This window comes from Pristiophorus japonicus, chromosome 14 (assembly GCF_044704955.1).
Source record: "Pristiophorus japonicus isolate sPriJap1 chromosome 14, sPriJap1.hap1, whole genome shotgun sequence".
Taxonomy (NCBI): Eukaryota; Metazoa; Chordata; class Chondrichthyes; family Pristiophoridae; genus Pristiophorus; species Pristiophorus japonicus.
Window position 1 is genome coordinate 104,570,799 of NC_091990.1, and position 26,136 is coordinate 104,596,934.

Consider the following 26,136-nt stretch of genomic DNA (forward strand, 5'->3'; position numbering starts at 1 on the left):
TTGGGACCCCTGCCATAGTTTAGTACAAACACTTTGTCCCCTATCTCATTCCATCTCCCCCTCGAATTTCTGTCATGGTACTCAGTCAGCTTATGGCGCTTTGCCCCAACGATTTCATGCATGTCTGGGAGGATTAATGAGAGCCTTGTTTTTAAAGTCCTTTTCATCAACAGTTGCGCGGGGGGAATCCCAGTCAATGAGTGCGAACGAGATCTGTATGCCAGCAGCAGTCGCGACAGGCGACCCTGCAGCGTGGGATCTTGGATTTTAAGCATGCCTTGTTTAATGATTTGCACTGCTCTCTCCGCCTGGCCATTGGAGGCTGGCTTGAACGGTGCCGTCTTGACGTGATTTATGCCGTGGTCAATTATAAAGTCTTGGAATTCTGCGCTGGTGAAGCATGGACCATTGTCACTGACCAATATGTCAGGGATTCCGTGCGTTGCAAACATGGTTGCGAGGCTCTCCACAATGGTGGAGGTTGTGCTCGAGTTTAAAATGGTGCATTTGATACACTTTGAAAAAGCATCTACAAGTACGAGGAACATTTTGCCCATGAATGGGCCCGCACAGTCTACGTGCACCCACGGCCACGGTTTGGTAGGCCAGGGCCAGGGGCTCAGTTGAGCCTCCCTGGTGGCATTGCTGAGTTGGGCACAAATGGTGCACCTTTGGACGCAGAGCTCCAAGTCCACGTCACTACCAGGCCAGTAGACGTGGGATCTGGCTATGGCCTTCATGAGAACGATCCCCGGGTGCTCGCGGTGGAGCTCCCGGACAAATGCCTCTCTGCCTCGCAGAAGCATGACTACTCGGCTGCCCCACATCAGGCAGTCTGCTTGTAGTGATAGCTCATGCATGCGCCTGTGAAAGGGTTTTAATTCCTCGGGGCAGGCATCGCGAGCCTCTGCCCAGTCACGGGTTAGGACACATCTTTTTACTAAGGATAACATGGGGTCGCTGGCCGTCCAGGCTCTGATTTGGTGAGCCGTCGTGGGCGAACCTGTGGACTCAAAGGCATTGTTTGCCATGATTATCTCACAGTCCTGTTCGTCAGACCTTTCCGTGGTCGCCAGGGGTAGCCTGCTGAGCGCGTCGGCACAGTTGTCTGTGCCTGGTCTGTGCTTTATGGTATAGTCGTAGGACGCCAGCATGAGTGCCCACCGTTGAATTCGCACCGAGGCGTTGGCGTTTATTGCCTTGCTCTCGGATAGAAGGGACTTTTGGTCAGTTTCTAACGCGAACTTGGTCCCGAAAAGGTATTGGTACATCTTTTTGACACCGTGCAAGCACGTGAGCGCCTCCTTCTCTACCATTCCGTACCCGCGCTCCACCCGCGAAAGTGACCTGAAGGCATAAGCTATGGGTTGTAATTTGCCCGCACTATTGACATGTTGCAAAACGCACCCGACCCCATACGCTGACGCATCGCATGTGAGATCTAGCTTTTTACCTGGATCAAAGAAAGTCAAAACACTTTTGGAACACAGAAGGTTGCGTGCCTTATTGAAGGCGCGTTCCTGAGCGTCCCCCCAAAACCAATCGCACCCTTTCCTGAGTAGCACGTGGAGAGGCTCCAGCAGCATGCTTAAGTTCTGCATAAAGTTCCCAAAGTAATTGAGTAGCCTGAGAAAGGCGCGCAGTTCTGAGACATTCCGGGGCCTGGGTGCCAGGCGAATTGCTTCTGTTTTGGACTCTGTTGGGCGGATTCCATCAGTGGCAATCCTTCTGCCCAAAAATTCAACCTCGCGTGCGAGAAACAGGCACTTGGATTTCTTGACTCGTAGGTCTACCCGATCCAACCGCTTTAGTACTTCCTCCAAATTATAGAGATGGGAGTCGGTATCCCTGCCCGTGATAAGTATGTCATCTTGAAATACAACCGTTCCCGGGATGGACTTGAGCAGACTCTCCATGTTGCGCTGGAATATGGCAGCTGCCGACCTGATGCCGAATGGGCATCGATTGTACATGAAAAGGCCTCGATGTGTGTTGATGGTGGTGAGTAGCTTGGATTCCTCGGTCAATTCTTGCGTCATATACGCAGATGTGAGGTCTAGTTTTGAAAAAAGTTTACCTCCAGCCAATGTGGCAAATAAGTCCTCCACTCTGGGCAGCGGGTACTGGTCCTATCGGGAGACTCTGTTTATGGTAGATTTGTAGTCCCCACAGATTCGTACGGATCCATCAGGCTTCATGACTGGGACGATGGGACTTGCCCAGTCACTAAATTCCACAGGTGATATAATGCCTTCCCGCAGAAGCCTGTCTAGTTCGTGTTCAATCTTTTCCCTCATCACATAGGGCACAGCTCTGGGCTTGTGATGGACCGGTCTAGCAACCTGTGTGATGTAGATTTTGACTTTGGCCCCTTTGAAAGTGCCCACACCTGGCTGAAAGAGATGTTCAAATCGCTTTATAACTGTTGAGCAGGAGGTCCATTCCTCTAATGACATGGCATGGACATCATCCCATTTCCAGTTTAGTTTTTCCAGCCAGCTTCTCCCCAGCAGTGCTGGGGTGTCTCCGGGGAAAATCCACAGGGGAAGTCGGTTCACTGTCCCTTTGTGTGTGACAGAGAGCATGGCGCTGCCAAGGACTGGTACGATTTCTTTGGTATACGTCCTTAGTTTGGTGTCGACCCTCGTGAGTTTTGGTCTGTCTCTTTTATGCGGCCACAGTTGTTCAAATTGTTGAGCGCCCATGAGAGACTGACTCGCTCCTGTATCCAGCTCCATGTTGACAGATATCCCGTTGAGTAGGACCCTCATCGTTATAGGAGGCGTCCTGTTGTAGGAGCAGCGGCCATTGATCGTGTTGACCCGCTGTACATCGGTGTCCCGGGTACTGTCCCCACCATCTTCTGGTCCGTTTTTCGACCCATCCGATTCGTATACCAGCTGAGCTGCCGTTTTTTTGCACATGCGGACCAAATGCCCTTTATATTCACAGTTCCTGCAAACAGCCTGCTGAAATCGACATCCCCTTGATGAGTGCCCACCCCCACACCTCCAGCACAGACCAGTTTCATTGTTCAAAGTGTTCCCAAAGAATGAGCTGCGTCTGGCTGATCTCTCTTGAGCTTCTCTCAGTTTGTAGTTGATTGCTCGCATTGTGGGTTGATGAGGTGTGAACGGCCGTTCCTGTGGCCCTTGATGGCTTCTGGCACCACTGCCTGCTGTCGAGAGCCTGTTCTCCTGGTTTTGTCTGTGTATGGGGGTAGCAGCTTGTTTAGTGCTGTGAACATCTTGTTCTGATATTTCGTTAGTTGTCGTACCTGCATTGTAAATCAACCTTGTTTCTTCTTCCCCTTCCAAGATTGTCTGTGCAAGCAGTGCTGCTATCTCTAAGGTCAGGTTCTTGGTCTCTATGAGCTTTCGAATATGCCTGCGTGGCTATTCCTTCAATGAAAATGTCTCTCAGCATTTCTCTCCTCAGTTCATCGGAGAACTCACATTAACTAGCCAACCTCCGAAGTTCCGCCACGAAGTCGGGTATGCTCTGGCCCACACAGCATCTGTAGTTGTAGAACCTGTGTCTGGTCATGTGTAAGCTGCTCGCTGGCTTCAGGTAGTCTCTTACTCGTGTGCTCAATTCTTCAAATGACTTGCTTGCTGGTTTCTCGGGTGCCAGCAGATCCTTCATTAAAGCGTATGTTTTCGAGCCACAGCTGGTCAAAAGATGGGCTCTTCTCTTATCTGCCTTATCGTCGCCTAACCAGTCTTTGGTTACAAAGCTTTGCTGGAGCCTTTCTATAAAGTCCTCCCAATTGTCTCCCGCATTGTACTTTTCATCTGATCCGTTGTTCGCCATTTTGTGGATTCTGTAATCCCGTAACTCGTCGCCACTGTAAAGTCCTGTCCCCTCAGTACAGATTCACACTCTGGACCTGCATCTTTATTTCACAGCTCTGGAATGCTGCACTTGCCTGTGACCTGTCCTTATATACCTGTCTCTTGCAAGTGCACCCCTGGTGGTAAGGTATGCTGGTGGTTACAGGTCATATCTTATTACAGTCATGTATAGCATGTTAGGATACAGTTATATATAATAATGTAAGATACATGACAAAAGCTTTCTGTTCACCAAAGGTATTCAGGGATTTGGGCCAAAGGAGGGTATATGGACTTAGGTCACAAATGAACCATGGTCTCGTTGAATGGCAGGGTGGGGCTGAATGTCCTCCTCCTGTTCTTATGTTAGTGATGATTGAAGCACAGAATACTTTGCCACAGAGAGTGGTTGAGGCAGAGAGCATTGCATCTCTCCAGGGGAGACTGGATAAAAATTAGCAGTATACAGGATATGGGGAGAATGTAAAGCAGTGGGATTAGTTTGGTATTGATACAGGGCTATGGGGAGAGACTGGGGCAGTGGGATTAATTTTGGATTGGTACAGGGCTTTGGGGAGAGAGCAGGGCAGTGGGATTAGTTTGGGATTGATACTGGGCTATGGGGAGAGAGCGGGGCAGTGGGATTAGTTTTGGATTGATACAGGGCTATGGGGAGAGAACGGGGCAGTGGAGGGGGAGGGGAGGGGTTTTAGGGGGCTGATTGTGAAGGGGCGGAGCCTGAGGGTGTGTTGTGACCCGCCGGGTGTTCCTGCAGTGGGTGGATTTGGCCGGGCAGATGGAGCATGGTGATGCTGGATATGGCCATGCAAGGTGAAGCGATGAATACCTAGGCCAGCTGTTTGGCAGATGGCTCGAGTCTGTTCCCACCTCCCCCTTCTCAGGGCAACTATGGACGGGCAACAAGCATGACCTGGCCCCTTGCCCGCATTGCCCACCTCCTATGATAATGCACACAGTGATAACTTGTTTTTAGTGATGTTCGTTGAAGGATAAATATTGACCAGGACGCCGGGGATAATTCCCCTGCTCTTCCTTGCAATGGTGCGATCTTTTACGTCCACCTGAGAGAGCAGACGGGACCTTGGTTTAATGTCTCATTTAAAAGACGGCACCTCCGACAGTGCAGCGCTCCCTCAATACTGCCCCTCCAACAGTCCGGTGCTCCCTCAGTACTGCCCCTCTGACAGTGCAGTGCTCCCTCAGTACTGCTCCTGCGAAAGTGCGGTACTCCCTCAGTCCTGCCCCTCCGACAGTGCGGCGCTCCCTCAGTACTGGCCCTTCGACAGTGCAACACTCCCTCAGTACTGCCCCTCCGACAGTGCAGCGCTCCCTCAATGCTGCCTCTCCGACAGTGCAATGCTCCCTCAGTTCTGCGCTGGGTGTGTCAGCCTTGGTTATCAGCTCGAGACTCCGGAGTTGGACTTGAACCGATAACTTTGTGACTCAGAGGCGAAGGTGACAGCCACTGACACCACAAAAGTGTAAGGACAAGAGGAACATTGCCACGGGAGCACCATCACCTCCAAGTTCCCCTCCAAATCACACACCATCCTGACTTGGAAATATATCAGCCGTTCCTTCATTGTTGCTGGGTCAAAATCCTGGAACTCCCTCCCTAACAGCACTGTGGGAGCACCTTCACCACACGGACTGCAGCGGTTCAAGAAGGCGGTTCACCACCCCCTTCTCAAGGGTAATAAATGCCGGCCTTGCCAGTGATGCCCACATCCCGAGAAGAATTTAAAAAATCTAATCACTAATCCGCATACATCTGACAATATCCTCTCCTCTCTGGAACTTGTTAAGTTTCCCCGTCGAAGGGTTGTAGTGTTCCTGTCCTCACCCACCATCCATGGTGGTCACTTCAGTCTCACTGGAAGTCTGCCTTATTCTAGCCTCATGTTTCCTGCAAGGCCTCATCTGGGTCGATTTGGACGATGGAACCTTTATCGACGCCCCTCCTGTGCGTGCCTGTACCTGGAGTTGCTGCTCAGAGCGTGCACTGGCTGTAATTTGAAGGCAGGTTGTATACTGCTCAATTAGATCTTGCAAACAAAAGTTCCTTTGTTTTGGTTGAAGTATTGCTTAGTCGGCTGCTCATAAAACGTTAAACTTTTGAGCAACTGGTGGGAAATGAAGGCAGCAACGCCTATCGGACGTTGACCCTGACCGAAACCTGTGGCGGAGTGGCCACGGACCAAGAGTTGCTGAGGCTTTCCAGCAGTAAAGTTTTATTATTGTTTTCCAGCAACTGAGAGAAGTTTCTTTTACATGGGGTTACATAGGATATACGACACAGAAACAGGCCATTCGGCCCAACCAGTCCATGCCGGCATTTATGTTCCACTCGAAATAACTGGGGTGTCTTAGGTGCAGCAAAATACTGAACATTTTCAGGAAGAAATGACTCGTAATCTTAACCAGAGCACGAGGAGGAAATCTTGTCCCATGGTTACAAAAGGCTCATTTTTAGTAAGTTTGCTGACCAGTTTTTCACTGAGCGTTACCTGGTTGGTGGTGTTGAGAGTAAAACAGTTCCCTTTCTGGTGATACCAGCGTTATTATTCTCATCACCACAGGAAAGTACAGAGATTCCCAGTGAGTTGGATCTGTGGCCTGACTGACTCATGTGCTGAGTTTCCAGGCTGTCATTAACACCGACAGGGAGGCCGGTGTCTACATGTTCCAGGCACGCTTCTCAAGCTCTTTGTAGGACCAACCCCCTCCTACCTGTATTATTTTGCAAAGCGAATATATGACTGGTTGCCCAGGAAGTATGGGAAATATTCTGGAGTCTGATAGACTGAAGGGTCAAAGGCAGAGCGAGGAATACAGCTGACTCTTACAGGGCTTGACAGGGTAGATACAGGGAGGATGTTCCCCTTGGCTGGGGAGTCTAGAACCAGCGGTCACAGTCTCAGAATAAGGGGTTGGCCATTTAAGACTGAGATGAGGAGAAATGTCTTCACTCAGAGGGTGGTGAATCTTTGAAATTCTCTGCCCCAGAGGGATGTGGAGGCTCAGTCTTTGAGTATATTCAAGAGGAGATCGATAGATTTTTGGATATTAAGGGAATCAAGGGATATGGGGACAGTGCAGGAAAGTGGAGTTGAGGTAGAAGATCAGCCATGATCTTATTGAATGGCGGAGCAGGCCTGAGGGGCCGAATGACCAACTTCTATTTGTTATGATCTTATGATCTCTGAGCCTGAAGGGGATGATTGACGTGTAACGAATGTACCGATCACACTTGGGGCTGTGCAGGTTGCCAATCAAGCTCTAACAGGACAGCCCATTCGGAAATAGTTTTCGCGTTCAGGATCAAACTGTCGGCAGCATTAAGGGTCCTTCACCCCACCCCCCACTCCCTGCCCCATGGGGGGTCACCAGCTTTCCTCGGGGACCCTCCCGGTGTTCAAATAACACATTATTGCTTGGTCGCGCTTCAACTGTAACTCAGCCAATGGTGGCATAGTGACCTCTCAGGAAACGTTATGTCTTGTCATGCAACTGTCTTTGAGGGGAGAGAGGTCATTAGCAGGATCCGGAGGGGAACCCCCACCCTTAATAGGCTGTAAATTAAGTGATTGTTGAATGCTAAGATTACTTCACCAGCTCTTCACTTACCTTTCAGTGAGGGAGGGAGTTGAGCAATGCCCCGTTCACTTATTTTGGGTGTCTGCCCCCTTCAAGGGGCAGCGCTGCCCATTCAACACGCCGTGCATGCGCAACTTTTCTCACTGAAACTCTGGCAAGCCAAACGCATGGGAGGTCCTGCGAGCTGCTCGGCCACACGGCTTAAAGGCAACATTAGACTCGAGTTATGTGGGAGACCGGGGAAACTGGGCTTTTTCTAAGGTTAAGGGGAGGATTCGACAGCAGTGCTCAAATTGCGAAGGATTTTGAGCGAGTAAGTAGGGAAAGTGGCAGGAGGTTTGGTAACCAGAGGACACAGGTTTAAGGTGATCAGCAAAAGAACCAGAGGGGGAGATGAGGAGAATGTTTTTACGCAGCGAGTTATTGTGATTGGGAATGCGCTGCCTGAAAGGGCGGTGGGAGCAGATTCAACAGTAACTTTCTGAAGGGAATTGGATAAATACTTGAAGCGGAGAAATGTGCAGATCTGTGGGGCAAGAGCAGGGGGAGTGGGACTGATTGGATCACTCTTTCACAGAGCCGAATGGCCTCCTTCTGTAAGATAAGATTCTTTGCTTTCCTGGCTATTAAAAATGGGCTCCATTTTAATCCAGCTCCAACAACTGTGAAAACAACAACCACCCATGGAACGGGACCACCAAACCCACCGACAAACCCTCCGGGGCCTGGGCCCACCAGCACTGGGGTATCGACTCCGTCAAAGGTCCCTCCTGGGCCCCCAGGATCCACCACAGCAAAGACCCCCGGATCTGGACCTACAATCACCCACCCATCCAACTCTCCAGTGGTCACAGAGCAATCGACCACCCACCCGCATCTCAGTAGATCAACAACGACAGCTCAGCCTGGGCCCCCTGGCTTGGTAACAAGTACGCCCAGCAAAGTGCCCAATGGATCAACGACTGGACCAATAACAAGTAAGCCCACTGGTGTCACACCATGTCAACTCCCCTACCGCCACCATCACTGTCTGTTCACCCCTGACCACACTCAAAAACCCCTGGCATGGACTTCAGTCCCTCTCCTTTCCGAACTTAGCAATTCCGGGATCCCACCTCCCGCATAATCATGCTCAGTCTTCACTTCCAGCCGTAAGAAATGTTAGAATCAGAGTCATTGTTGGTGCTGTTGGTAGGTGTGGTTGGGCAGGAGGGCTGAGTGTATGATCAGTGATTAACCGGCCGTTGTACATGGGGAGAGAGGTGGGTGACGGATAGCAATTTGCGGAGGAGAATTTCACCCCAAAAATGACTTAATGTGGGGCTAACCATTTCCTGATTAAAGGCTCCAGTGAAATAGTGGCCGGGGGGAGTGGTTCTGTGTGTGGGGAAATCACTGACAGTGATTGCCTAGCTGTGCAATACCCGGCCTCAACCCATCTCAATCCTGAAGCCCTCTCCCCTTCTGCACCTTGCTCAATAGTGTTGTGCTTTGCTACTGATCGTTGACCACTTTGATAGTTGCATGCTATTATTCTACTTTAAAATGCTGTGGGTGGGTGCAGGGTTTATTCTGGTCTGACTGTCGGTGAGTGCTTCATGCTGATTTTATGGAATGCTAAGAATGGCTGAGACAGATGTCCTACCTTTGTCTGCCCCCCTCCCCATCCAGGACAAAGCAGCCCACTTGATCGGCACCCCATCCATCACCTCAAACACCCCCTCCCTCCACCACTGGCGCACCACGGCTACAGTGTGCTCCATCTACATCACCTTCACCCAGCTTCTCGTCGCCTGTCCTGACAGCTCCCTCTTTGGCTTGTTGTCACTTTTAGTCTGATTACAGTCCTTGGGATATTTCACTCTGTTAAAGGCGCTATGGAAATGAAAGTTGTTGTTATTGCCCTGTGATTCTGCTCTTGCTCCCTGCTGCCACCCCCCCGCCCCCCCCCCCCCCACCAACCTCAAGTTCTCACTCATGTGAGACTAATTGGATCGCTCTTTCACAGAGCCGGCACAGGCTCGACGGGCCGAATAGCCTCTGTTATGTCTCAAATAAAACAATTGGATTGAGTACTGTAGACTTGAGTAAGTGTGACCTTAGTCTCTTTATTCTGGCACAGTATGGGAGGCCTGCTTATATGCAGTGCTCCCAAGGGATGCTGGGATCCCTTGGGACTCCAACAGATGTGCCCTCTGGTGGCGGTAGAATGCTGGTTACAAGGTGTTGTATACATAACATCACTCCCCGCAAAGTCAATAGTACACTTATTTACAGGGTGAGACGATCTGGGGCTTTCCACTCCCTAGTTGATCGTCTCAGTACAAACACAGGTGCAGGTGAGTTGGTTGGGCCTTCGCTGGGCTGCTGCTCAGCTGGCCTTGCTGGGCTGCTGGGGATGATGAGTTCAGCTTCATGGTCAACTGTGATGTCGGTTGCCACTTGTGTGTGTATCAGAAGGTCGAAGTTGGTGGTGTCCTCTTCAGGTTGCTCGTGGCTGTCTATGAATCGCAATTTGGTTTGGTCCAAATGCTTTCTGCAAGTTAGTCCATTTGCAAGTTTGACCTCAAACTACTCCCTTCTTTGGCTATGACAGTGCCAGCAAGCCATTTGGTACCATGTCCATAGTTGAGTACAAATGAGGGTCATTGACTTCAATATCGCGTGACAAATTTGCGCAATCATGGTACATGCTTTGTTGATGCCGCCTGCCCTCAACATGATCATGGAGACTAAAGTGGACTAGAGAGAGCCTTGTTTTGAGCACCCTTTTCATGAGCAGTTCGGCAGGGGGAACCCCAGTGAACGAGTGGGATCTTGTGCGGTAGCTGAGCATGACTCGGGACAGGTGGGTCTGCAGGGTTCCGACACGCATTTCAAGCTTTGCTTGATGGTTTGTACTGCCCGTTTTGCCTGGCCGTTAGATGCGGGCTTGAACGGGGCAGATGTGACATGCTTGATCTCATTGCGGGTCATGAATTCCTTGAATTCAGCGCTGGTGAAGCACGGCCTGTTGTCGCTGACAAGGACATCAGGCAGGCCGTGCATGGTAAACATGGCTCGTAGGCTTTCGATGTGCTTACAGACATTATTACACACTCAATCCATTTTGAATAAACATCCACAACAACCAAAAACATTTTGCCTAGAAATGGGCCAGTGAAGTCAACGTGGATCCTAGACCACGTTTTGGAGGGCCATGCCCACAAACTTAGCGGTGCCTCCCTGGGTGCATTGCTCAGTTGAGAGCAAATGTTGCATTGGCACATGCAAGACTCCAAATCTGAGTCGATGCCGGGCCACCACACATGGGATCTGGCTATAGCTTTCATCATTACTATGCCTGGGTAGGTACTGTGAAGGTCGCGCATGAACATTTCCCTGCCTTTCTTAGGCGAAACCACACAATTACCCCACAAAAAACAGTCCACCTGTATGGACATTTCATCTTTGCGCCACTGGAATGGCTTGATCTCTTCATGCATCTCCGCTGGGACGCTGAACCAGTTCCCATGGAGAACACAGTTTTTTACAAGGGACAGTAAAGGATCCTGGCTGCTCCAGGTCCTGATCTGGTGCGCCGTAACGGGTGACTTTTCATTTTCAAATGCATCCATCACCAAGAAAAAGTCTGCAGGCTGTGCCATTTCCACTCCGGTGGTGGGCAATGGTAGCCGACTGTGAGCATCAGAGCAGTTCTCTGTGCCTGGCCTGTGGCGAATTACATAGTTATATGCAGACAGCGTGAGCGCCCATCTTTGGATGCGAGCAAAGGCATTGGTATTAATACCTTTGCTCTCAGAGAATAGCAATATGAACGGCTTATGGTCAGTTTCTAACTCGAACATAAGCCCAAACAGATAATGGCGCAATTTTTTCACCCCGTAAACGCATGCCAGAGCTTCTTTTTCAATCATGCTGTAGGCCCTTTCGGCCTTGGACAATCTCCTGGACACATAAGTGACCGGTTGCAATGTTCCCGATTCGTTTGCTTGTTGTAACACACACCTGACCCCGTACGAAGATGCATCACAAGCTAGCACTAAGCGTTTACATGGGTCATACAGATCAAGCAGTTTGTTGGAACATAACAGATTTCTGGCTTTCTCAAAAGCAGTCTCTTGTGATTTCCCCCATTCCCAGTCATCTCCCTTGCGTAGCAACACATGTAGGGGTTCTAGCAAGGTGCTTAACCCGGGTAGGAAATTACCAAAATAATTGAGGAGTCCCAGGAACGACCGCAGCTCCGTCACGTTCTGTGGTCTCGGCGTGTTCTTGGTGGCCTCTGTCTTGGCGTCAGTGGATCTGATGCTGTCTGCCGCGATTCTTCTCCCTAAGAACTCGACTTCTGGTGCCAGGAAAGCACACTTTGAGCGTTTCAACCTGAGTCCCACACGATCTAGCCAACTTAGAACCTCTTCCAAGTTCTGCAAGTGTTCGATGGTGTCCCGACCTGTGACCAGTATGTCATCCTGGTAAACCACAGTGAGCGGAACCGACTTTAGCAGACTTTCTATGTTCCTTTTAAAAATAGCCACGGCCGATCGAATCCCAAACGGGCATCTATTGTAGATGAACAGACCTTTGTGCGTGTTGATGCAGATGAGGCCTTTCAAAGATTCCACCAGCTCCTGCGTCATGTAGGCCGAGGTCAGGTCCAACTTGGTGAATGTTTTCCCTCCAGCCAGCGTCACAAATAGGTCGTCTGCCTTGGGTAGCGGGTACTGGTCCTGCAGAGAAAATTGGTTAATCGTTACTTTGTAGGCCCCGCAAATTCTTACCGTGCCATCGCCCTTGAGAACCGGAAGAATCGGACTGGCCCACTTGTTGAACTCAACCGGCGCGGTGATGCCCTCTCATTGCAGCCTGTCCAGCTCGATCTCCACTTTCTCTCACATCATGTGAGGCACCGCACGTGCCTTGTGGTGGATGGGTCGTGTACTGGGAACCAAGTGGATCTGCACCTTCGCCCCAGAGAAATTTCCGATGCCTGGCTCCAACAACGACGGGAACTTGCTCAAAACCTGGGCACGAGGCATCGTCGACGGACGAAACGCTCGGATGTCGTCCCAGTTCCAGCGGACTTTCCCAGCCAGCTTCTGCCAAACAGTGTGGGGCCATCTCCTGGTACAATCCATAGTGGTAGTTCGTGCACCGCTCCATCATAGAAGATTTTTACTGCTGCGCTGCCAATTACAGGGATTAGCTCTTTCGTGTAAGTTCTCAGCTTGGTATGAATAGGGCTCAGCTAGGGCCTTTGTGCCTTGTTGCTCCACAGCCTCTCGAAGGCCTTTTTGCTCATGATAGACTGACTCGCACCCGTGTCCAATTCCATGGATACTGGAATTCTGTTCAGTTCAACTTTTAACATGATCGGTGGACATTTTGTGGTGAAGGTATGTATCCCATACACTTCTGCCTCCTCGGTTTGAGTCTCTAGTTCAGTTTGATCCTCCATGGATCGGTCTTCCTCTGCAACGTGGTGGTTTGCAGGGTTTGCAGCTCGTCTGCACACTCGCTGGAGGTGTCCCATTGTTCCACAACCTTTGCACGCATAGTGTTTGAAGTGGCATTGATAGATTTGATGATCACCTCCGCCGTGCCAACAAGGTGTTAATTGCCTCACTTTCACACTTGATGGCGGATTCTGAGTCATCTGAGGTCGTGCAGCTACAGGCGTGTACGTTCTGCCATATGCCCTCCTGCCTGAAAACGACTGTATTTTGTGTACAGTACTTGCCGATGCATCTTTATGCTGCAAAATGTGTTTAGTGTTATTGCTGGTGGACATAAATGCCTGGACTATCTTTATGGCTTTGCTCAGGTTCGGTGTTTCAACAGTCAACAGTTTGCGAAGGATAACCTCATGGCCAATGCCAAGCACAAAAAAATCTCTTAGCATTTGCTCCAGGAATCCACCGAATTCGCAATGTCATGCAAGGCGCCTTAGTTCGGCGACATAGCTCGCCACTTCCTGGCCTTCAGACCGTTGACATGTATAAAATCGATACCTTGCCATCAGAACGCTCTCCTTCGGATTTAGGTGCTCCCGGAGCAGCGTACACAGTTCTTCATACGATTTGATTGTTGGTTTCACCGGAGCAAAAAGATTCTTCATGAGGCCATAGGTTGTTGCCCCGCAGGCGGTGAGGAGGATCGCCCTTCGTTCTCATTCCCTTCCAGCTCGTTGGCCACGAAGTATTGGTCGAGTCGCTCCACGAAGGCTTCCCAATCATCACCTTCTGAGAATTTCTCCAGGATACCAACAGTTCTCTGCATTTTTGCATGATGGTTCGTTATTTATTACTCGTCGCCAGTTGTTATGTCTCCAATAAAGCAATGTGACTGAGTACTGTAGACTTGAGTAAATGTGACCTTAGTCTCTTTATTCTGACTCCATGGGAGTCTGGCACAGCATGGGAGACGTGCTTATATGCACTGCTCTCAAGGGATGCTGGGATCCCTTGGGACTCCAAAAGATGCGCCCTCTGGTGGCGGTAGAATGCTGGTTACAAGGTGTTGCATACATAACAGCCTCCTTCTGTGCTGTGTATAATAGAACAAGTAGTTCTCTTTCCTCCCCACATAAGTTGCTGCAGAGGCTGTTAGAAGTGGTCGGTAGAAAAGATCAGGACAGGGAGACCTGAGAGAGAGTGAGGAACATGCTTGAGTCAAGGATAATGGGGATCACAATATAACGAGGGAAGGGGAAGGTCATTCGGCCCACTTTACTTCATCCATTCGGAGGGACACTGTTGCCCTTCCCCCCGCCGCCCCCCACCCCTCAATTGCAGCATCTACTTGCTTCCCAAACGCTTCCAGGGTTTGTACCATTAGTTGTCTATCTGGGAGTTTATATCACACGTCAGTCACTCTGTGTGTGAATAACAACCTCGTGATATCAGTCCTAAACTGACCATTCACTAGTTAGATCCAGTGTCCTATTCCCACGCTTTCAATTGAAGTGATGTTCTGGCTTAACTTTTTCTAAACCCTTAACAATCGTATATCGCTCTGTAAGTTCCCCCCTCAGACCACCACCCCCCCCCGAATTGGTCCAGCCTATATCGCTCTGCAAGTTCCCCCCTCAGACCTCCCGCCCCCCCGAATTGGTCCAGCCTATATCACTCTGTAAGTTCCCCCCTCAGACCACCACCCCCCCCCGAATTGGTCCAGCCTATATCGCTCTGCAAGTTCCCCCCTCAGACCTCCCGCCCCCCCTGAATTGGTCCAGCCTATATTGCTCTGTAAGTTCCCCCCTCAGACCTCCCGCCCCCGTCCAGCCTAACTCTCTCCAGTTTCCCTCAGTGACTCAGACCCTGACTCTGGCAACCAGACATGAGGCTCTTCGCTGCACAGCCTGCAGCAGTTTTAAAAAATTTGTTCCTGGGATGTAGGCGTTGCTGGCAAGGCTGGCATTTATTGCCCATTCCTAATTGCCCCTTGAGAAGGTGGTCGTCCTGGATGGCATCGAGCTTCTTGAGTGTTGTTGGAGCTGCACTCATCCAGGCAAGTGGAAAGTATTCCATCGCACTCCTGACTTGTGCCTTGTAGATGGTGGAGAGGCTTTGGGGAGTCAGGAGGTGAGACACTCGCCGCAGAATACCCAGCCTCTGACCTGCTCTTGTTACCGCAGTATTTATGTGGCTGGTCCAGTTAAATTTCTGGTCAATGATGACCCCCAGGATGTTGATGGTAGGGGATTTGGTGATGGTAATGCCGTTGAATGTTAAGGGGTGGTGGTTAGACTGTCGCTTGTTAGAGATAGTCATAGCCTGGCACTTGTGTGGTGCGATTGTTACTTACCACTTATCAGCCTAAGCCTTGCTACATGCTGGCATGGACTGCTCCATTATCTGAGGAGCAAATGGAACTGAACACTGTGCAGTCATCAGCGAACATCCCCACTTCTGACCTTATGATGGAGGGAAGGTCGTTGATGAAGCGGCTGAAGATGGTTGGGCCTAGGACACTGCCCTGAGGAACTCCTGCAGCGATGTCCTGGGGCTGGGATTATTGACCCCCAACCATCACAACCATTTTCCTTTGTGCTAGGTATGACTCCAGCCAGTGGAGAGTTTTCCCCCTGATTCCCATTGACTGCAGTTTTACTAGGGTTCCTTGATGCCACACTCAGTCAACTGCTGCTTTGATGTCAAGGGCAGTCACTCTCACCTCACCTCTGGAATTCAAATCTTTTATCCATGTTTGGATGAAGGCTGTAATGAGGTCGAGTGGTCCTGGCGGAATCCAAACTGAGCATCAGTGAACAGGTTATTGGTGAGCAAGTGCCGCTTAATAGCACTGCCTGCAGCAGTTGACTATCTCCCTCATTCCTTGGTGACCAGAGCTGGAGCCGGTGCTCAAGCTGCGATCTGAGCAGGGCCCTGAGCTTGATCATTAACCCTCCTGGCGTGTGTGCTCCTGCCCTGGCTCTAGTTCAGGATCCTGCTCATTGCTGGTTGCTCAATAGTTGATTTTCCGTGTACGATGAAAATCTTTAGTTTGAATTTGTAGTGTGAAGATCCGATGTTTAGGATATAGGGGGTCTGGGAATACAGGGGGATATGTGGAGTCTGGGAATACAGGGATATGGGGAGTCTGGGGATATGGGGATATGAGGGGGGGTCTGGGAATACAGGGATATGGGGAGTCTGGGGATATGGGGATATGTGAGTCTGGGAATACAGGGGGTATGGGGGGTTCTGGGAATACAGGGATATGGAGGGTCTGGGGATACAGGGGGTTATGTGGTCTGGGAATATGGGAATCTGGGAATATGGGGATATGGAGAATCTGGGAATACAGGGATATGGGGGCTCTGGAAGTACAAGGATATGGGGGTCTTGGAATATGGGGATATGGGGGGTCTGGGAATACAGGGATATGTGGTATGGGGATATGGGAGGTCTGGCAGGCGAGGTCATGACCTCGGGAATTATAGGAAAAGGATAACATGTGGCACAAAATTTAGGCTTAACCCAGTTGTCAGTTTTATTAAGCAAAAACTAACTAAAAACCACAGAACTAGACTTCTGAGAGAATTGACTGAAGACATACAATCACCCGTCCAGCTCGTAGCTGTAATCGTGGATTGTAGGTTCATGGTTGTTGGTTCCTTTCTTGTGCTATTTGTGTCTCTACCTGGGGTTTGAAACAAAAGGTAGAATCTGTCACTGGACACCAAGTATCCTGGTGTATTCTATACCGACTTTTGCTGATGGTGACACAGTATATCCCGTTTCCCTTGTATGCAACCTGTGGCGGGACATGGTCGTGAGCCGTCACTTCCATGATACAGCTTATAGGCTGCCTTTCCTCGTGCTTGAATGCACATATCGGCCGGTCAAAAGGATTCAGATAATAGGGGCACAATATCACGTGTACCTCCTCTCTGACATCCCTCCAGACTAGCACCGGCTATTGAGTCTCCCAATTTTACCACATACTGAGGGGTTCTATGATGCTTCACACGTACCCCATTCCGAATTACCCCAATGTTTTCCACCCAGTATACTGGTACAGGATGTTGTGACTGATCCATCACCAGTATTAGCAGCACTATTCCCCATTATGAATTGTTTACTCTGACCACAGTTGACCGGGACTGGATACGCTTCGGAGGCTGACCATAGCTGGCACGAATTCAGGAGGTTGTTGTAGACACTCAAAGCTTTTAGGTGCTTGTTACTGACCCACGATGGTACGTGGCCTTGTTTTAAATCCTCTAAATTACTGCATCTTTCATTTAACAACCAAGCTCCATACATGACACACGTCATTCTGACGCATTTCTACCCTCCTTGATTAAAGCATTGATGGTCTGAGCATGTGTTTCCACCTCAGCTACCATCTCCTTCAAATGAATTGTCATTGCCTGATCCTCCTGTAATTCGTTACCCTCTTTGTCACTACCTTCCTCCAGTATCTTCTTTAACTGGTCCCTTAAGGTATTCACTTGGACTTGCAACATCGCGATGTCCACACTATTTACCAGTGATGTCTTAGCATTAAACGTTGTAGCTACATCACTCATTAGCCCCCTTTTCTGTCTCGGTTTGTACGCTTCCCCCTGACTCTCATCCCCATAATTCTTCTGATACAATTGTTTAAACATTTCTTTTAACAATTTTTCGTATAACTTTTCCGTTTCTGGTGTAATTGTAACTCTGTTAAATTTAGAATAACCGACGCTACTTCATAATATACAGAATGATACATTTTCCCTGTTGGGATTAACACCAGCCCATTCTTGGGTTCCGGTTTTAGCACAGGACATGTAATTTCTTGGTTTGGAATCTCCAGCATTTTAGGGAGAGGTTTTAATTTGCTCGCGATCAGTTCAGTTGCATTGACTGTTTTTGGAGGTTTCAAGGTCAGACAGGAATCAAAACCTTGCGTCCAGTTCATTCCCGACCCAGAATCCTGCCATTGCCTTTTAAAGACATCACACCTCCTCTGCACTTGTGGCTAGATCCAACCACACATACATAAATCCCTTGTTCCTCCTTCCACCACTTTTCCCAACACAATTTTGCCCCTTCATTTGTTCCTGTGGTCTGCCAGTTTGAGCCATTACCCAGTTTCTCCCATTCTGTGGATGCATTAACTTTTCTCCTGTCTGTTTTCTGCAACCACCACCATCCTCCCATGGAGGTAATCCCTTTACATTCCAGACAAACTCGTCTACCCTCTCTCACCCGTACCTTTCTGGTCGTGATGATTCGCCTGGGGCAGGGCACTGACACCTCCCCAAGTTTATTCTCGATTTGTCTGGAGTACTTGGTCGAACTTGACCCTAACCACTCTGGCCAAATCCCAGTGTGAGCATAGGTGTTTGTGCCCTTGTTGCTCCGTATGGCTCCCCCTTGAGTTACAGTGGGGCCAGTTCCTCCCATACACCCATATGTAAGGAATGTCTCAGTGTCTCCCCGATCTCCCCATGATTTAAAAATAATGGCCATTCACAGGCCTATCCACAACATCCACCTCATCTCATATCCCTGGCTCGACTCGCTCCTATAAAGACAAAATGAAATAAATACTTTTGTTCTGTGGGGGGCCTTCCCCTCACAGGTTATTCACATATGTACATGTTCTCTTTTTAAGATCACTGCTTCCCTCTCCTTTTATCCTGATGCTTGGGCTTTCGGAGGCTCGGAGGTGGAGATGAAGGAGGTGTTCAGGGCACCCTAGGTCACAGTACCTGACCACTCTGCCTTACTGCTCCGTCCCTTACTTCTCCATCCTCATCATCCCACAGCATTGGTGGAAGGCATACATTCATCAAACTCATCTACATAGATGTCCCTGCCTGTCGGGTGTTCCCCTGCTCGGAATCCCACCTCTACATCCCACACTCCTTCCGTTGAACACATGTGAGCTGCCCCCGGATAAACCAGGTTTGGGGCTAGCTTTGGTTTTCCTAGCCTCTCGACCTTCAGGTCTAACTGAGTAAGCAACAATGCTCAGCGGGCAATCCTGTTACTGCTCACTGTCCCATCTTTCATTCTACCGTCCAGTAACATCTGTGTCGGGGTGTGACACATCAGTAAAGTCACTGCAGCTAACCCTGTGAGTGGCCAAAAATGCTTTACTGCCCAAAAAGTTGCTTACAGATGTCGCACGCAGTTTGAAAAACTCTTTTCTACTTCGGTGAAACCTGGGAGGCGTAGGCCACCGGTCTCAGCTTGCTGCGTCGCTCTTGGAGTAACACTGCACTCAAACTGTCCCCAGTCGCTGCTGCCTCCAGACTAAAGTCCTGGTCCCTATTTACTGCTCCCAACGCTGGTGCTGTCTGTAACACCTCTTTTAACTGAACGAACGTTTCTTGACAACTCTCACTCCATTCCCACTCTACTCTTTTCCTAAGAAGCCTCAACATAGCTGCATATCCTTCTATAAATTCCCTGCAGTAACCCGTTATTCCCAGGAAAGACCTTACTCCAGACACGTCCTTAGCTACCGGTCCTGGACTGTCTTTCTCTTAGCTCCATCTATGGCTCTCTCTCCTGCCCTAATAGTCAAACCTAGAAACTGCACCTCCTCTTGGCCTACCTGAGCTTTCTTGGGATTTACCTTGAAACCTGCTTCTTTCAACAAATGCAATAACTCACTCAATAGTGGCCCGTGATCCTCTGCACTTTCGTAGAATAACAACAGGTCGTCCACATATTGGACCAACCGATCTGGCTGACTAAAACCTTTTAGTGCCTTGGCTCTACTCTGGTGAAAGATCAAGGGACTATAGTGAAACCCTTGTGGAAGGCATGTTCACATGTACTGCTGACCCTTAAAGGTAAAGGCAAATTTATATTGGTCCTCCCGTCTCAGGGAAATGGACCAAAACCCGTTTGAAATGTCTAGCACGGTGAAAGTTGTAGTGGCTGCGGGGATACTAACGTGGGTGCACAGGCTGGAATATTTTTATTCAGGACTCGGTAATCTACCATGGTCCTCCATGAGTTATCGGGCTTAGAAACTGGCCATAGGGGTGAGTTTACATGTGTGGTTATGGTCCTCAACACACCTTGATCCACCAGGGAATTTATAGCAGTTTCCAAATCCCTTTCTGCTTCCCAGGGAAAATTATACTGTTTCTGGGGCCGTATCATCGGATCCCCATCTATCTTCACCTCTACCCCAGTTACTCTCCTGTAATCATGCTTGTGCATGGCAAATGCATCTATATTCTCCCATACATACCCCTGATACCTGGCCGGAATGTTATCGACTAATCTTTCGAAGTCATAACTCCCTCTCGGCTTCATCGTACAGGTGCTGCTTTTGTCTGTACTGTCCCTGGGAATCACTACGATCTCTCCCATCCTATCTTCATCAACTGCCCCCCATAGACAATTGTTTTTCATATCCAATATGGCGTGGTGTGCCAACATGTAGTCGGCCCCGAGAACTCCCAAACCGGGCTGTTCCCACTTCATTAAAATGCACTCTAACTTTGTTGTGTTAAGACCTAACTCTATGGTTAAGGGTTTTGACACTGCCCCAGCCTGCTCATTACCCATAAAACCTGCCAGTGTGAATGGGACTCCGCTTAACCACGGGGAAGTGGTCGGATTCGGTGAGTGGACAACCTTGCTAGAGGCTCCTGTATCTACTAAATACCTTCCCTAACTGTTTCCACCTTCACATCCACACATGGCCTGCCCCACTCATCATATATGAGCGGACAGAAGTATTCTGGCTGGGCACAACGTCAAAGCGGGGCTGCCGATGCATTGGTTCCCTTTTCTCCCACTGCTGCGTCCAGCTTTCCTCCACCTGTGCACATAACCTGCTGTAATGCAGCCACTAACATCTGTACAAGGTCGTCGGCTACCTTCTTCTGGCTTTTTCCTGCCTCAGCACCCTCGTACCCTGGCTTCCCTCCTTTAGAGAGCCTACAATCCTTGCTCCAGTGTCCCAACTTCCCACAGTTAAAACACTCGCCTTTAGATCGACCCGCATTACCTCCCTCTTGTCTCCATTCTCTCTTTTGCCTAACCTCTCCTTTAACTTTGTGCACCTTCCCTTTTAGTTTCTCCTCCTCCCCTTGCCTGCACTTAAAAGCTAGAGTTAATCTTCTCAGCAACCCTGCCTCTGTATTCTGCCAATGGTCTAGGTCAAACCATACTTCGACCTTTGCTCTGAGCCGCAGCAAACTGTTAGCCATTACGGTTCTCAGCCAGTGGTTTCTGGGTTCCCCAATAAGTCTGTCTGTACTAGATTTCCTCCAGTGGCCTTTAAATAAGTCGGCCACAGTCTATCTGCAAACGTATCGGGTGATTCGTTTACTTGCTGCCTAGTCTAGTCTGTTCTACCTGCCAGAATGGACTATCCTGACTGTACCCTAGCCCTGCCATGATTTCCTCCTTTAAGCCCTGTGGGGTTCCAAAGCAAATGGCATGTTGGACTTCATGGCGAGGGGATTTGAATACAGGGGCAGGGAGGTGTTGCTACAGTTGTACAGGGCCTTGGTGAGGCCACACCTGGAGTATTGTGTACAGTTTTGGTCTCCTAACTTGAGGAAGGACATTCTTGCTATTGAGGGAGTGCAGCGAAGGTTCACCAGACTGATTCCCGGGATGGCGGGACTGACCTATCAAGAAAGATTGGATCAACTGGGCTTGTATTCATTGGAGTTCAGAAGAATGAGAGGGGACCTCATCGAAACGTTTAAAATTCTGACGGGTTTAGACAGGTTAGATGCAGAAAGAATGTTCCCAATGTTGGGGAAGTCCAGAACCAGGGGTCACAGTCTGAGGATAAGGGGTAAGCCATTTAGGACCGAGATGAGGAGAAACTTCTTCACCCAGAGAGTGGTGAACCTGTGGAATTCTCTACCACAGAAAGTAGTTGAGGCCAATTCACTAAATATATTCAAAAGGGAGTTAGATGAAGTCCTTACTACTCGGGGGATCAAGGGTTATGGCGAGAAAGCAGGAAGGGGGTACTGAAGTTTCATGTTCAGCCATGAACTCATTGAATGGCGGTGCAGGCTAGAAGGGCTGAATGGCCTGCTCCTGCACCTATTTTCTATGTTTCTATGTTTCTAACTTGGTGGCTGACAACAAATAAACTCTGATACAGCTTCCCTTCCAGAAGAGCAGTGTTATCTTCACTATCTCCTCCTCGCTGCAGTTATTGATGACCCCTATCTGCTCTATATTGGCAAAATGAACGGAGGTATCTCCTCCTTGCTTTAACTGTACTACACATGTCAGCATCTCCTGCAGCTGAAGCGACGTGAATGGGATCACATAGTCGCTCTGTAATGGTGCCGGACCACCATTTGGTGGGTGTGGGCCGAATTTCTGCTGTCTCAAGGGACACATCGGTTTCGGGGGTCCCAGTGCCGGCTGATGCTCGCTATACTCTGGGCCCATCGCCTGACTCTTTCCCCTTTGGATCCCAACTTTACTCGCCTGTTCCGGGTGCCATGAGACAAGCCATCCCTTTGGTCCCATCTAACTCTGCCGTTAACTGGCGGACCTTTTCCTTACAAGATCCGTGACCTTCCCTCTCGTAACCCTGTTTCTGCACTACCTGATATGCCATCTTGATTCTCCTGAGCTGTTCCTCTGCTCTTTGGTTTTTCTAAGTGCCTTTCACTTTGTTCGTTGTGGGTCTGCTGCTGCTTTTTACACTCGGTCAATTGGCATTGTAAATACTCCAAGTGATTCCACGCTGTTTCTTCCTTAATACCTTGGTCCTGCTTTTCTTTCTCGAAACCGGCTACCTCGTCTTTTAACTTTTTATTCTCCTCCTCCAGCTGTCCTACCTTTTCTTTTAGTTGTGTCTGCTTTTGCAGGCACATGAGCCAAATCGCCTTCTCTTTTGACCCTTTATGGTTACTACTAACTGTTCACTCTGCCGCTTTTTCATGCGGATTCCCAGAGTGCAGCATTTCTCGTGCCCATGGCTCTGAAATGTCCAGTTTGTTACATATATATGCAACCACCTTAGCCTCCATGGACTTCCTACGACTGCTCTTAGCCGCGGGCTCTACCGCGTTTTGCTGCGGTGAGTCCATTTCCAGTGCCTCTGGCTGAGAAATCTCCCCTGACTACCTTCGTCTCCCTTGAGACCACCTCGCAGTGACCTGCGGTTACTGTTACTCTGGCTTCTGTCTGTGGCTACACTAGTCGACCCAAGACTACTCCTGCCTATCCGAGACTGTTTCTCTCCTCTGGCTGCCCTGGCCGTCCATGAGATTACCCCTGGCCTCCCTGAGACCCCTTCACAGACTACCCGCGACTACTTCTCCTGGTGGCTACCCTAGTCAACCCGGGATTACTCCAGCCTACCCAAGACTGTTTCCTTCCTCTGCTGGTTGCCCTAGTCGCACTTGAGATACCTATAGTCTCCCTGAGACCCCTTCGCAGACTACCTGCGACTCCTTTTCTCGGTGGCTACCTTAGTCGACCCGAGGCTACTCCTGCCTGTCCGAGACTGTTTTTCTCCTGGTTGCCCTAGCCGCCCATGAAAAATACTTTTTGACTACCTTAGCCGACCTGAGACTTAACCAAACCTCCCTAGGGGTTCTTGCCCTTGTTTTGTGTCCGTGATCCTATTCCAAATGCCGAGGTCTTGGCGCGCTCGCCAATTTCTGTAGGGTGTTTGTTTTTACACTCTACCTTGATTTGTAGACCTCAAGAATTACAGGGAAAGGACACCATGTGGCACAAAATTTAGGCTTAACCCAGTGTCAGTTTTATTATGCAAAAACTAACTAAAAACTACAGAACCAGACTTCTGAGAGAATTGGGTGAAGACATACAATCACCCGTCCAGTTTGTAGCTGTAATCGTGGATTGTAGGTTCATGGTCGTTGGTTCCTGGACCAGTTGGTTCCTCTTCTAGTCATTCTCCTCAGTTCTGTTCCTTCCGTGTTTGATCCGTACTTCGCTTCGCTTTGGTACCACCCCACTTATAAGCTGCTTCTAGCTCGCATATTTATATCCACGTTATGAATAATCCCCCGCTGCTGCGGTTTCCGATAATGTGTTTGGATCAATACGTTGTTTGTGGTGATCTTGCTTGACTGACTGCCATGATGAACCTGGATGTCCCCAATTTGCACAGGGAGTCTACAAGACAAAAGATAACTCCTCATCTTAAGTACCTCATTCTCCAAAAATGTACACCTGGTCAGGTCCCTTTGTTGTTCTGGGTCTTTGCAGACTTGGAGTCTCCAGAGAGATTTATTTTTCCCCCTCCGGCCAATCAGTTCAGGGCCTCTTAAGTTAGTTTCTGAAATGTAACAACTTCATTGTTGTTATTCATAAACCCAGTCTGGTTTCTCGACCGCAGAGATTGTCCTTAATTGGTGGTGAGTCACCACCTGCCCGCCCGGGCTCCCTTTGTCCAGTTCATCCCGAAATCTTGTGTTAAATCAATTTCATCAATTTTTAGTTTGTGGCCTCTTTCTGTGCCTTCTCGAAAATGTGTAACCTTACAATTTCCTGCACTGGTATCCATGCCTGAATGGATTTCAGACATTAGAAGCTCTACTGAATAAATGTAAAATATTTATCCGCAGTGAGTAAAAGCAAACTGAATCAAGCCAGGCTGTGAAAGATGCGATGATTGCCAACTGATGGGATATGTTGGCCAGCTTATACTCAGGGACTTTTGATGATGATATTCTGCTCTCCACTCTCTCAGTCTCCAATGCCACAGGGCCACTCTGGGCCAAGCATACTGTCTGTAAAGTAGCACTTGGAGAAGCCAAGACTTACAGTGCATTCACTTTTCTCTGCTCAGTCTCTCCAGATGTGGAGAATGGGACTTTGTGTTGGAAGTCACGGCAAGTGCACCATATCAACAACAACAACTTGCATTTATATAGCGCCTTTAAAGTGGTAAAACATCCCAAGGCGCTTCACAGGAGTGTTATCAGACAAAATTTGACACCTAGCCGCACGAGGAGCTATTGGGACAGGCTTGGTCAAAGAGGTCGGCTTAAAGGAGGAAAGAGAGGTAGAGAGGCAGAGAGGTTTAGGGAGGGAATTCCAGAGCTTAGGGCCCAGGCAGCTGAAGGCACGGCCACCAATGGTGTAACGATGGAAATCAGGGGATGCTCAAGAGGCCAGAATTAGAGGAGTGCAGATATCTCGGGGGGTGGGAGGGTGGGATGGGGGATGTTGGGCTGGAGGAGATTACAGTGCTAGGGAGGGGCGAGGGCCATGGAGGGATTTGAAAACAAGAATGAGAATTTTGAAATCGAGGTGTTGCTGTACGGGGAGCCAATGTAGGTCAGCGAGCACAGGGGTGATATCTTGCAGCTGTGGCATATAGCGCCCAAACAAGAAGAAGCTCCTTTATGTTTTTGGATAAGTAATGTCATGGAGCATCAATACACTGTGTCTATAATGAGAATGTTGTTTTGCAGTGAACCCCCGGCTGGCCTATGAAGCCAAACACATGGTGGCCCTCGGAGTGCCATTAGCGGTGCTGTTGATCATCTGTCTCATCATCATCGCAATTCTCCTCTACAAAATCCATGTTGGAAAAATGGAATGGGAAAAAATAAAGGAAAGATCATCGGCAAAGATAAAAGCTGTGAGTGGTCAAATGCTGAACAGAGAAAGCCATCTTTCTGGGTGGACAAAGTAGTCCTAGCGGGAGAGCTGGCAGAGGGTGTGGTGTGAGATATATTAATGACCTGGACTTGGGTACACACAGCATCATTTCAAAGTTTGCAGATGATACGAAACTCAGAAATGTAGTAAACAGTGAGGAGGGGAGTGATAGACTTCAGGGGGCACAGACAGGCTGGTGGAATGGGCGGACACGTGGCAGATGAAATTTAACGCAGACAAATGTGAAGTGATACATTTCGGTAGAAAGTATGAGGAGAGGAAATATAAACTAAAGCAGGTGCAGGAACAGAGAGACTGTCATGTATCTTACATTATTATATATAACTGTATCCTAACATGCTATACATGACTGTAATAAGATATGACCTGTAACCACCAGCATACCTTACCACCAGGGGTGCACTTGCAAGAGACAGGTATATAAGGACAGGTCTCAGGCAAGTGCAGCATTCCAGAGCTGTGAAATAAAGGTGCAGGTCCAGAGTGAACTTGACTTCACTACATGCCTCGTGTGAATCTGTACTGAGGGGACAGGACTTTACAGAGACCTGGGGGTATATGTGCACAAATCGTTGAAGGTG

The 26,136-nt window shown here is 49.2% G+C and overlaps 1 protein-coding gene across 1 annotated transcript in view; it reads left to right on the plus strand.

Moving 5' to 3' along the window:
• LOC139279628 (cadherin-related family member 5-like) overlaps positions 1-26,136 on the plus strand; it is a 184,900-nt gene that overhangs the window by 157,305 nt on the left and 1,459 nt on the right. Inside the window, exons 15-16 of the mRNA XM_070898739.1 lie at positions 8,105-8,428; positions 25,345-25,514. Of these exons, the coding sequence (XP_070754840.1) occupies positions 8,105-8,428; positions 25,345-25,514 (494 nt within the window). The remainder of the gene's footprint in view (positions 1-8,104; positions 8,429-25,344; positions 25,515-26,136) is intronic.